The sequence below is a fragment of the Mustela erminea genome, chromosome 16 (assembly GCF_009829155.1).
Source record: "Mustela erminea isolate mMusErm1 chromosome 16, mMusErm1.Pri, whole genome shotgun sequence".
Classification (NCBI taxonomy): domain Eukaryota; kingdom Metazoa; phylum Chordata; class Mammalia; order Carnivora; family Mustelidae; genus Mustela; species Mustela erminea.
Genome location: NC_045629.1, coordinates 21,258,233 through 21,271,448, shown reverse-complemented (window position 1 = coordinate 21,271,448; position 13,216 = coordinate 21,258,233). Strand labels below are relative to the sequence as shown.

At 39.3% G+C, this 13,216-nt stretch overlaps 1 protein-coding gene across 1 annotated transcript in view; it reads right to left on the bottom strand.

Annotated features, from left to right (window-relative positions):
• C16H8orf34 (chromosome 16 C8orf34 homolog) overlaps positions 1 to 9,852 on the bottom strand; it is a 386,725-nt gene extending 376,873 nt beyond the window's left edge. Inside the window, exon 1 of the mRNA XM_032316157.1 lies at positions 9,187 to 9,852. Within this exon, the coding sequence (XP_032172048.1) occupies positions 9,187 to 9,516 (330 nt within the window). The 5' untranslated portion in view covers positions 9,517 to 9,852. The remainder of the gene's footprint in view (positions 1 to 9,186) is intronic.
• Positions 9,853 to 13,216: the final 3,364 nt, after the last annotated feature.

Below are 13,216 nucleotides of genomic sequence, written 5' to 3'. Positions count from 1 at the left end.
CGTATATAAAGGGTAATTAATGTGATGAGGAATATTTTCTCTAGGTCTTAAAGGAATAAATATGAAGATGCTCTTTGCTAGCTGGTTATGTCTTCAATGTACTTTTCTCCATAGAAGGAAAAAGAATAAACAAGTCAATGTTTTGTTTATTTCAACAGATATCAATTAAGCCTTGCGTTATAGTCTGTGTTCCACTAGATACTACAGTAGATGCACAATAAAGAATGAGGCAAGACACTCATTTCCTACCTTCAAGAACTAAAGATCTACTTCCTTTTTTTTTTTTTTTAGGATTTTATTTATTTATTTGACAGAGATCACAAGTAGGCAACGAGGTAGGCAGAGAGAGGAAGAAGCAGGCTCCCTGATGAGCAGAGAGCCCGATGCCGGGCTCGATCCCAGGACTCTGGGATCATGACCTGAGCTGAAGGCAGAGGCTTTAACCCACTGAGCCACGCAGGCACCCCTAAAGATCTACTTTCAATACCAAACATGATATACAACAAACACCTCTTGTCAGCAGATTATTGATATTCACACCTCCTTCACTGTAGAAGAGCTCTCTGTCTAGCTGGATAGATTGTCCTCTATAAGAGGAAGAACCCAGAGGAGTGACAGAAAAAGCAAGCTCCTGGTTCCAACCAATCACATCAGTCTACTTTTTAAATGTAGGCATGCTAGCCTATAAAATTCTTTCTCAGCACTGCTTGAGCTGTGTTCCACAAATTTTGATACATTGTATCTTCCTTTTAGTTGTTTGTTGGATTTATATTTTCCTGATATTTCTTCTTTTAAGATTTATTTATTTATTTATTTATTTGTCAGAGAGAGAGAAAGCGAGAGAGAGTACAAGCAGGGGGAGTAGCATAGGGAGAGGGAGAAGCAGGCTCTCTGCTGAGCAAGGAGCCGGAAGGGGACTAAATTTCAGGACCCTGGGATTACAACCTGAGCTGAAGGCAGATGCTTAACCAACTGAGCCATAGAGATGCCGCCGAGATTTCTTCTTTGACATTATTATTTAGAAGTATGATGTATATTTTCACAGTGTATTAGAAATTTTCCTGTTTCTGTTACTTATAGTTTTAGTCCATTGTGATGGAAAGATACGTTGTATGATTTCAACTGAGATTTGCTTTGTGGTTCAAGGAATGGTCTGTCTTTGTACACATTCCATGCCACTTAGAAAAAAAACGTGTATTCTGTAGTTGTTGCATAGAATGGTCTACAAATGTTGACTAGGACTTAGTTGACTAAGTCTACATAGAATGGTCTACAAATGTTTATTAACACTAAGGACTGCTATTTTTCTTGGTGGGTTGACTCTTATATTACTATATAATGATAGTTCTGATCTCTGGTATTTTTCTATCCTCTGAAGTCTACTTATCTGGTATTAAAATAACCACTCCTCCTTTCTTTTGATGTTTGCATATTTTTTCTACACTTTTCCTTTTAGCCTGTTTATATCTTTGTATTTTAAGTAAGTTTCTTAAACACAGCATATGGTTGAATCATGTTTTTTATCCACTCTGGCAATCTCTGTCTTTTAATTGGTATACTTAGTCCTTTTGCATTTAATTTCATTTTGACATATTAGGGCTAACGTCTGCCATGTTATTTTTTGTTTTCTGTTCTTTGTTTTGTTTTTCTTTTTCCTATTCCTGTGAGTTATTTGGACACATTTCAGAACTCCATTTTAACTTACTACAGTTTCGAGGGCACCTGTGGCTCAGCTGGTTAAGCATCTGTCTTTGGCTCAGGTCATGATACCAGAATTCTGGGATGGAGTCCCATGTAGGGCTACCTGCTCAGCCGGGAGTCTGCTTTGCCCTCTCCCGCTGCTCCTCCCCCCTGCTCATGCTCTCTCTGTCTCAAATAAATAAAATCTTTTTTTTTTTAATCTACCAATTACTACAGGTTTTTTTTTTTAAAGATTTTATTTATTTATTTGACACACGGAGAGAGAGCTCACAAGTAGGCATAGAAGCAGGCAGAGAGAGAGGAGAAAACAGACTCCCTGCTGAGCAGAGAGCCTGAGATCATGACCTGAGACAAAGGCAGAGGCGTAACCCTCTGAGCCACCCAGGCACCCCAAATTACTAGAGGTTTTGAGAGCATCTTTTTGTATAGCTTTTCTAGTGATTGCTCTAGGTATGACATTATATATATACTACTTATCCACAGGTACTGTTTTACCAATATAAGTGAACTATAGAAATCTTACCTCCTTTGTTCCTCTTTCCTCTTTCTTGCTTATAATACAACTGTCTTAAATACTCCTCTACAGAACCACATCTGACACTGTTAATAATTTTTGCTTCAACCACCAAACATAATTTAGAAAATTTGAGAAGAAAAATATGTTATATTTAGTCATATTTGCTCTTTCCATGTTCTTTCTTCCTTCCTAACGTTCTAAACTTTTTCTTTTATAATTTTCTCTCTGTTGAAGAGATCTCCTTTAGCCATACTTTTAGGGTAGACCTGCTGGTGACAAATTCTCTTGATCTTCCTTCTTTTTTTCCCCTCAGAGGTAGAATATAGTGATTCATCGGTTGCATATAACACCCAGTGTTCATTACATCAAGTGCCCTCCTTAATGCCCATCACCCAATTACCTCATTCCCACCCCCCTCCCCACTTCCCAGAACTCCAAAACCTTCCGTTTGTTTCTTAGAGTTCAGTGTCTCTTATGGTACACCAATGTCCACAATAGTCAAATTATGACATCCCCTTCATTTCTAAAGGATATTTTCTCTGAGTACAGAACTCTAGGTTCCTATTTTAGCATCTAAAAAAATGTTGTACTACTGCCTCCTGATATCTACAGTTTGATGAGAATCTGCTGTCAAATTGTTTTTCCTGTAGAGGTATGGTATTTCATTTCTCTTGCTGCTTTCAAGATAAATCTTGTCTTTTTTTTTTTTCCAGAAGTTTAATTATAATGTATCTTAGCATGGATTTCATTGGAGGAGTGGCCTCATTACCATTCAGCAATGGCGCCTTTTCTAGGCCTCCTCTGACATGGCCCCAGTGGAGAAGGAGAGGTATATCTCATTATTGCCAGGGGTAAGAGAAGCCAGGCTTCCCAGATGGCCCCCACTGACACTGGTCTCACATGGTAGGGTTAATGGTGGGGCCACAGTGTAAATGTAAAATAAAACCACAATGAGAGATCACACAAATCTATTAGAATGACTACTATTACAAAGACAGATGCTACCAACTTTTGGTGAGAACAGGGAACAACTGGAACTCTCATACAATGTTTATAGGAATGTAAAATTGTTCATACACTTTTCAAAATTGGTGGCTAATGTCCTAAAAATTAAACCTACACTTACCATGTGGTCCAGCCAATCCAGGCATTTATCCAAGAAAAACAAACAAATACATCCATACAGAATACTACTCAGCAATTAAAAGAAATAAACTACTGATACATGATACAACATGGATGTAAAATGATTATGTTGAGTGAAAGAAGGTATGTCCCCCCAAAAAGTACATAGTGTATGGTTTCATTTATACAAAACTCTAGAAAAAGAAAACTATTCTATAGTGACAGAAAGGAACCAGTTGTTCCCTGGGGAGTTGGAGGGAGTAAGGAAAGGTACAAAGGAGGAATTACAAGGGGCATTCCAGACAACAAGAAGGAGGAAGGGCATATGAAGAGCACGTCCTAAATAAGTCTAAGGAATTCCAAACATTTCCACTACTTATCATTGACTCCATGCCACTTCACCATATATAGGTGCAAAGGAGATATCACTATTCATAACAAAGAGATTCTGTTATAAAAAAAGGAGAAACTGTCTCTCTGCCTCAGTACCCTTCCTTATGTTCCAGTATTCTTGTGCATTTATTTTTTTTAAGATTTTTGTGGATATTTCAATGAAATTTTGGAGGAAAAAGAGGAAAATCCATAGGCTTAGTTGACCAGAATTGTAAATTTTCTTTCCTCAAAATTATAGGTTGTTACTTTATTGATTTTCATGTATAAACCACTGATATAATTCTTAACAAAATTCATTGTTTGATGTCTAAGGAAAACCCAATGGGTGAACTATATGTATTTATTTCCTAGATGTTCTTCTTTATTTTTATTTTTAATATTTTTTTTTACTTTGAAATAATGTTACACTTACAGAAAAGGTGTATGAAACGCACAAATAACTCCACATACCCTCCTTCACCTAAAGGCCGCATTCATCTTTTGCAAAACTTTCTCAAGAATGTCCTTCTGAGTGAAAGTATCAGTTCTAGGACTATATTTTGCACTTGTCCCATCAGTCTGAAACTTCCCTTAACCTGCAAGACCTTAACATCTTCGACGATATGAGAAAAGCAGAATTTCCCTATCAGGTTTATCAAATATTTTCTCATTATTCAGTTCAAGTCATGCATGATTGGCAGAAATATTGAAGAAGCAAAATCATGTTGTTTTAATTGTATCCATTGGAGGCACACATTATTGGTTTTTCCCTTCATTTGAGTTAAGTATTGTCAACCAGCTTTCTTTTCCCTTTGTAATTATAAACAACTACTATGTGGAAAGATACTAGAGATTAGATAAACATCTCATTCTTCCTCCAACTTGTACCTATTATTTTTGGCAACAATTAATGTTTCTTGCTGGAATTATTGCTAAATACTTGCCAAACAGTGATTTTCTAATTCCATCTCCCATTCTACTCTTATTAATTGGTATTCTACTATAAGATAAAGCTTTCTCTTCTCCCCATAAGTTGAATATATTCATGTATCCCATTATATTGTAGTGTAATAAAATAGTCCTATTTTATAAGTAAGACAAAATGTTACTCTCATACTTTGAGTCTCAAGTTGTCCCAGATTTAGTTAATGGACCCACTTCAAGCTTTTGACATAGTCCTATAATTCTTAGACAACCTCCTTAGTTCTTGACATAATATGGTACAGGTTCATCTTGTACTTTCCCAGACCCAAGTCTAGAACCAACCATTTCTCCAAGGATACCTGTCTCTACCTAATGTTGAGTGATATGTAAAACGTGGTCACTAGGTGTGCTCATTGCTATTGAAGTGTTGCTATTCCCAGGCAACCATATATCTACTTATGTATATGTTAATACCTATAAATCTATACTTATTTCTATTACATTTATATCTATTTCTATTCATAAAGCCATGAGATACACCAATACCTCCAATTTCAATCGAACACCACAGAGTTCATTCTACATGTTTTCCTTTTTATATTTATGACTCCCATTTTTAATAGCAAGAGAGCTGGCTTGCATTATTTTCAATATATTTACTTATTCTCTCAATAGCCCCCTACTTCATATGTAACAAATGTTCTGATCCTGCCAGGCCACTCCCTGGTAATCTTCAGGCCAACTGGAATTCAAGGTTGCAGATGTGGCTAGAAAGTGTGGGGCAGGGTACCAGAGAAAAACAAGCTGCGCAGTAGTCGGTGTATGAATGAAGCAGGCTGATGGTTGACCACCTGTCTGACATGATTTCACCTCGTAACATATATGTCAAACTGGTTAACATGAATTTAGCCCATGTGAGTAGAGGTACTGTGAAGTAAACAGGTGATAAAGTGGTTGCATTCTACTTGGAGTGGGTCAGACTACATTTGGAGAAATGTAGTGAATTTGGTTTGCCACATCTCCAATACACAGAGATCTAATACTCTCTGAGATTTAATGGGGACTCCATTATCCTTCCTTTTAATAGTTTAGGATTTCACTCTCTTGTAGATGTAATCATTTCTAAACCAGGATATATGACTGCCTTAACACCCTTCTAACAAATATTATTCAAATAATTATTCTGTTTCTTTCATGGAAATGGGAGAAACTGAAAAGTATATACTTCTCTATGTTGAAAATAAGGAACTTATTGTAGTGTTGCACATCATATAATTCCTTGGGAATGAAGTTAAACTGCTTACAATATAGATAAAATAGATCACTTGATTCCCATAAATGGATATATGCCAGTTAATTATTCAGTCTAAGAATTTTTGACTGTCAGGTCCTTCAACTATTAAGTGGTTGGCTGAGATAAGTCTTGTGTTTGCACCATGAATCTTGCCTATATGTGCTACAAAATACAGTACTTTGGTGGAAGACAAACCATTTCACATCTTGCTAATTAAGTAAGTCATTACATGTGGAAATCTATATTAAATAGGATTACAGTTCTAATTTATTAAAGTGATGCCAAGCATTCCTTATAGATTGATGCCTCGGCTCTTCACTACTCACCCATCCTGAATAAGCCAATGAGAATACTAAAAGTATTCCATTTTACAAAAATTTCAAAGAGGTTATAGAGTATAAGTCATTATTACCTTGTACACCTTACATCTTTATATTATATAATTAAAATATCATTACTCAAGACTCTAATGCAATGATTTCTAGGCATGGTTTTTAATGTCTCAAAGCATGTTAAATCACTTAAAAGCAATATAAATTTATACTCTTAAATCACCTGGAAACAAGATAAATTTTCATCTAGAGTAGTTTTTGAAATACAGCACTGTGTACAGTTTTATAAGCTTCTCACATGATAAAATGTTATAAAAAAGGAAATAATCTAAGAAATAAACCAAGTAACTAAATTAAGTAATTAAGCTGTATAGGTAAAAGCAGCAGGATCCAGGTATTCTCAACCAGTATATGTTATCTTTACTTTTTGTTTTAAACAATATTCATGTGATCTCTTTAAAGCGCCTTACTCCAGAAAGTTTTCACAAAACCTTCCTACCTTACAAAATCTGTAAAGGGAACATATTACCAGGTCTTGTATATTTTCAAAACTAAAGTAAGCTGCTGTCCCCAACTCCAATGCCCCAGCACACTCACACACACACAAAATAACAATACAGAACAGATAATAAAACTTGGGAGTTACCTATTTCAATCTGGGATAGGTAAGAGATTTTAATTTATATATTGTTTCTTAAAATGTAGTCCAGGATTTAAATATGTAATGATCATTTTTGCCACTTCTTACTAAATTCATGTTTCTGGGATGCTCCTTGATCGATCTCCTAAAGTAGTTCTTATGAGAACCATTGACCAAAGTCCTGGGAGCTTTGAGGAGAATGCCAGAACAACAATATCCATTTTACATTAGTTTCACTGGTTTTCTAGCATGAGGAAAGAGGGGCTACAAGTTAATGATATTTTCTAATTTTGTGAAGTATGTAGAATTCTATTCAAAACCTAGCTCTCTTATGATCAAAATTGTTGTATATGAACCTGCTTTTAGCAGAAGGTACCTATTTTCTCCCTTCAATTATTTAAAGCGCATCTCAATCCTCAAAAATTAACTACTCATCACTGCAACCCAAGCTCATGGGGATGTAAGTAATATGTTTCCCCTACAAAAATCAATAAAATACACAGCATATAATTTTGTCATTGTTTGATTTTTGGTGAGGAGGTCATATGATTTTATAAGACAATTCTGCCATAATTTAAAATTCATCAATGCAGAATTATCAAGTGAGCTAGTTTTTTTTTTAAATGAGCACTTGATAAAAATCAAGTTGGATTTATTTCCTAGTTATGTAGAAAGTTTACATATATGCCCAACTCTATCATTATCACTTGAAGGGAGTCTCAGGAATTTTAAAATAAGTTAATAAATCTATTAAAAGAATTGCCTTGTTCTCCCTGGTAAATTGTACTTTATATTCTAGGGGAGTAGACACAATCTCAAAGTATTTCTTTTAATGTTTCTTTTGACACAATGAATACACTGTGTCACAAAATGTTATTATGCTTCAGCTTTTAATAGATAGAATTATGTATAGTCTCTAATCATTAGACTAAAGAAAACAATCTAGTCGCGCCAGCAATTCTACATTGCTTTTATATATAGACTTCCTCTGGTAACACTTTGGGCTGAAAGAAGACTCAAGGTATGCATTACTGGACTTTATGACTCTATACAACAATGAGCTTCAGTTGAAACAATGGCCGTATCTCTCTAGATAGTACAACATTAACTTAAAGTTGGGCAGAAAAACTCAAATATCTTGCAAATCTTAGTTATCTGAAACCCATCCTTCCCATTTTTGATCACATCCCTCTTCGCCTCTCCCTTTTCTACTACGGCATTAATTTCGCCTTATTTTTTTTCTCTGCAGTTATTCCTCTTTTCAGTACTAGGAAAACAGCTCGGTTCTCTATCTCTGCCCCTTGAGCGTTCCAGCCTTATTCCGACGCCGCGGACACATAACCCCCCAATAACAAGCACAACTGCTTTTTTTGCGGGGTAGGGGGGATCTTGACCCTCCCACGTCCTATCGTCTCCTATTAGTGCCCAGCTGGACTGCTGAACTGGAATGGGAAAGGAGAGTGGGCGTCCCTCCCCGCGGGCACCGGCATCTGCCCAGCGCCCTGGCTATCCGCGGGACGCTTTGCCAGCTCCGGGTTCAGTCTCCTGTCCTTTTTCTCACGTCGTCCCGCTCTCCCTTTCTCCTACTGTATTTCTGTCATCAATTCTTTGATGGCGAGAGGAAGCAGCTCAGAGCTACACGTCTTCTCTCATAAATTCGTGTATGCTTTTCCTGAATCTTTCTCCGCCCCTTTCTCTCCCTAACACATGTAGGGTCTGCAATGCAAAGACTCCTTTCATCCAGACAATCGATGTCAGCGTCTCAGTTTGACAATTTCATTCAACGCGCCAGCACCTACCGAAGCCTACTCTTTACCAGTTCAGTTTTCTCCCAGTTAACCATATTCCTTTCCATTGCTAAGCAACTCCAGCTTTCTGGGTTCTACTACTGACCACATTCAAAAAAAAAAAAAAAAAATCCAACACGCAATACAGTGTAAATTCCAGGAAGAAAGTGTGCATGTGTAAGACCTAAGTGTGTGCATCTATCCGTCTCAGCCTGTCCCGGGTCCTGTGCATGAGGCTGCGAGATGCAGGACATTCAAACCGCTCAAACTTCCCCTGCCAGACTAAGGCTTGGCCCTCTCCAGCTCACCTGTCTGCGCCCAAGTAACCAGCGAGGTACCCGCTCGGCCGCGTTCCAGGACACCTGGACTGGCCAAAGCGAATGCCACACGGCCGCCTCCTCCCGCGCATTTTTTCACTACCCCTCCTTCCTCTGGGTGTTCTGAACCCCTTCCCCCAAACACAAACGGGACCGCCCTCATCCACAGCGCCTTACCTCAAACAGGGGACCTATCTTGTTCTTCTCCAGGTAAGCCTGGATCCGTGATTGCTGATGAGACGCCATGGAGACACAGATGGGGCCGGGGAGAGTGCGGGAAAATCGCGCGGCCGTGCGCCTCAGCCAGGGGACAGCCCTCCTTTTTCCCCCGGACTGGAGCCGGGACAGGAGCTCGGGAGCCTCGGCTCCCCAGACGCGGCGGGCAGAGCCCGGGCCGCGGGCGTGGGCTACAGCCCCGGGAGCCGCGAGAGCTTGGGGCGCCGAGAGCCGGAAGCCCGGGCGCGGCGCCGCCAACTCAGTCAACTCCGAGACGAGGGGAGAACTCATTCATCGCGTTCCCCTCCCCACGCCCACCTCCGCCGCTCTCCGCAGCCCGCCGCGCCGGGGGAAATTCGAGGCAGAGGTTGCAGGTTCCTCTCTCCTCTGGGCGGCAGCAGCAGGAACCAGGAGGCGGGTGCTGCTCCGCCAGGCGCGGCGCGGGGGACGCCCTCGGGCGGTCAGGGGGCGGCGGGGCTCGAACTCGCCGCGAGCGTGCGTGCGCTTGCGTGTGTGTCCGCGCGCCCGACTGTGTGCGTCCCCTCTCCCGGGTTACGGGAACAAACAGCCTGGGCTTCTCCCGGGGCTGTGCTCGCCCAGCCCGCCGCTCCCTAGCGACAGCGCCGCTCAAAAAGCCAATGGTGAAGGTGCTTCTTTCAAAGTGCTCATAAATCTGGTGCTTGTTGGCTATTCTTGGCAGCTACAAATGCTGTTGGAAAAAGGGTCGTCCCCGGCGCCCCCTGTGAACTTGTCCTCGGGCACCTCGTGCTCTGCGCCCACGAGCTCAGAATCCGAGAAAAGGCAGAGTTATGAGAAGGCGCATGGGTCTGAGGACTGGCCGCTAAAATGAGGTTGCTTTCCTTTAGAATGTCTGGGTTGGCCTGGAGCAAGTCAACGCGCAACTAGAAGCTGAGAACCCAGCTGAAGACTCCCAAAGTGTACACACCCAAAGGTTGTACTTCAACTTTTGTCAGGAAGAAGGGGTGAAATAGTGAGCCAGCCCTCGGTTCCAAATTGGAATTCGTGATTCACATATAACTATGTAGATTACAATCCACATGTCTTTGTGCTTATATATTTGTAGATATACACCAGATGCTACCACTCTATTCCACTTAAAAATGTTCCCTTTAGACACTGCAGGAGATCCTCAAGCTTAGCCAATACCTTTCTTACCATGCGGGGATTTCCCGAGTTGAAGATCGACAAACCGCAGAGGTTTCTTCACAGAGCTCTCTTGAGAAACGCTCTTGAGGTCTCCAAAGACGATTTCTGTGGCTTCTAACCATGAAGTGCTACCAAAATTAAGATATGTATTGGTAAATATGAAGGTTTATAATGAAATGAATAGTTGTACCTAAAGCAGACTGCCGCATTATAGGTTTATTTTTCTTTCTGTGTTCTGGATTTCTGTAATTCATAACTTCTTTATTGGTATTGATGTTTTGGTTTGGTTTGGTTTTTCCTTCCGTAGGACTACTTAAACAGATCTACTTATGTGGAAACATAAGAAATCTGCCAGAATGCCTAAGAGCTTACCCATCACTGACAACTTGAATTACACATGATTTGGGATGAAATGATCTCTCAGTTATTACTTTTACAATCAGAGGTGGGTCATCTGCCCAGAGGGAATTAATTGAATAGCAGTGAGGTGCATAGGGTTGTCATGTATCTTCCATTATGGATCAAAAGCATAGTTGTATATTTTTAAAGATGTTCAGGAGAAATTAAATATACATACTGAATATCAACATTTTTATTTGCTAGAAGGTATGGTGTATCTATGACCCAACTAAAAATTCAAGTAATTTTGATACCACATTGTGCAGGAGAATCAGAGTGCTATCTTCTTCCAAAAGACATGAGGAAGGTGCTTCTTTAAATCAGATAATTAGCATACACAGTCTTCATCAAACTCAGAGCCACTGCACCTTGGGCCTTGAATAGAAGAAACAAAGATTTACTGACAAAACACACATATTAAAGAACGAATCATGAAGATATATACATTATGCATGTTAAAACACAGAACATCCCAAAATTACATTTTTAAAATTAAGAAACTATTTCAGAAGTTTTTCAAGGCCAACTTTACATACCACCTCCTTCACAAAGCATTTCTTGGTTCCTTCCACTGATTCCCAAACTTGACTTGATTATTACAATAAATATTTATTCTACAGTCTCTTCGTGGCAGATGTTACATTAGGGCTGAGGATTCGAAGGTGAAAAGCCTTGTCTTTGCTCTTCGGTGTTCAGTCTTATTGACGCAATTGGCATATATACAGATATGACATTTGAATGCGTTATGCTAATATAGGTATATAAAACGTGTTGTGCACATACTGATGATGGAAAAATTACCTGTACCAAGATTCTCGAGGAAATCTCCACAGAGGAGGTGGTGTTTGAGCAAAGTCTTAAAGGAAGACTCAAGTTTTTAAGTTTTCCAGATGGGATTGGTGGAGTGTGGGTGGGGGCAATGTTTCCGCCTTTGTCATTAAAAAGCAGCATTTGCAAAGACACAGAGCACAAAACAGGCTGGTGGCTAAAGACATGTAGGGTTTACATGGAGGAAGACTGTTGTGTGAGGTTAAAATGTAAGCAGAGTTCAACTCATTAAAGTCTTAAATGCCTTAAGACATGTAGACTTGCATCTTCTGCACAATGAGAAGTAACTAAAGAATTTTGAGCCAAGGAGTGTTGTGGTGAGCTATAAGTCTTGGGAAGATTGCTCTGGTTACAACTTGCATGATAGATTAAAAAGAATGATATTGAGATAGAAAGCCAATTTGGTTTGCAGAATCCATAAGCAATCAGGAGACCCACCTTAGGATTAGGGATGTGGGGATCGAGACAATGGAATGTATCCAAGAAATACTTAAAGACTAATTTGTTGATGAACTAACTATACATAGGATGAAGTTGGAAGAGAGAATCAAAGATAATCCTCTAATTTCTGCAACAAAGCTAAGAGATTATAAATTACTTGCCCAACTCACCCAATGAGTAGTTGATAGGGTTTAGAATCAGGTTTTTCTAACTTCAAAGCAGACACTATTTCCATTCTCTGTCCTGTACCCTGAAAAGTAGTTAAGAATTTAGTTTGCAGATATCAGTGTCCCTTAGGTGAAAAGAGAACCTAGTAGGCACTCAATAAATAACAGCTGAATGAGTGAACTAAGTTTTGGTAGATCTAGTCAATCTAATTATATTCTTTCAGGCTAAACTTTGTCTCAAACACACGTCATTTACGTTTGGTTTTGTTCCATTTAATTGTATGCATATCCTGATCCCTTTTTTGAGTTGCAAACCCACTAAAATCATTAACTGTTTCTTAACAATTCTCTCTTTCTCTCTTTTTTTTAAAGATTTTACTTATTTATTTGACAGATAGGGATCACAAGTAGGCAGAGAGGCAGGCAGAGAGAGAGGAAGGGAAACAGGCTCCCCACTGAGCAGAGAGCCCGATGTGGGGCTTGATCCCAGGACCCTGAGATCATGACCCGAGCCAAAGGCAGAGGCTTTTACCCACTGAGCCACCCAGGCGCCCCTGTATCTTAATAATTCTCTTATACTTTATAGCTTGTAACATAGTATTTTTTCATACAGTAGGTTCTTTATAAATACATCTTTAATTATCGTCCTGTTGCTATACATTTAAAGAATTTATTTCAGTTAGTCCCTTTAAGATTAGCCGAAAAGCATCCATTGTCTTAGATTGAATTAACAACTTTCTTCTGTACACATAGTATGGTGCTTTTATGATCCCTTTCCTTTTTTTGGCTTGAGTACAGCATGAAAAGGCCATTTTCAGTGAGATTGTTTTGACCTCATTGTGCTATAGGAGGGCCTGTCAGCATAATTTACAAATATACTGAATCCAGTTTATAGAATGTACTAAAGCTCTTGTCTAACTCTGTTTGTAAGATACCTTGCAAAACTCCTTAAACAAATGATTTTTGATGAGACGAGAGAACAATGGTGA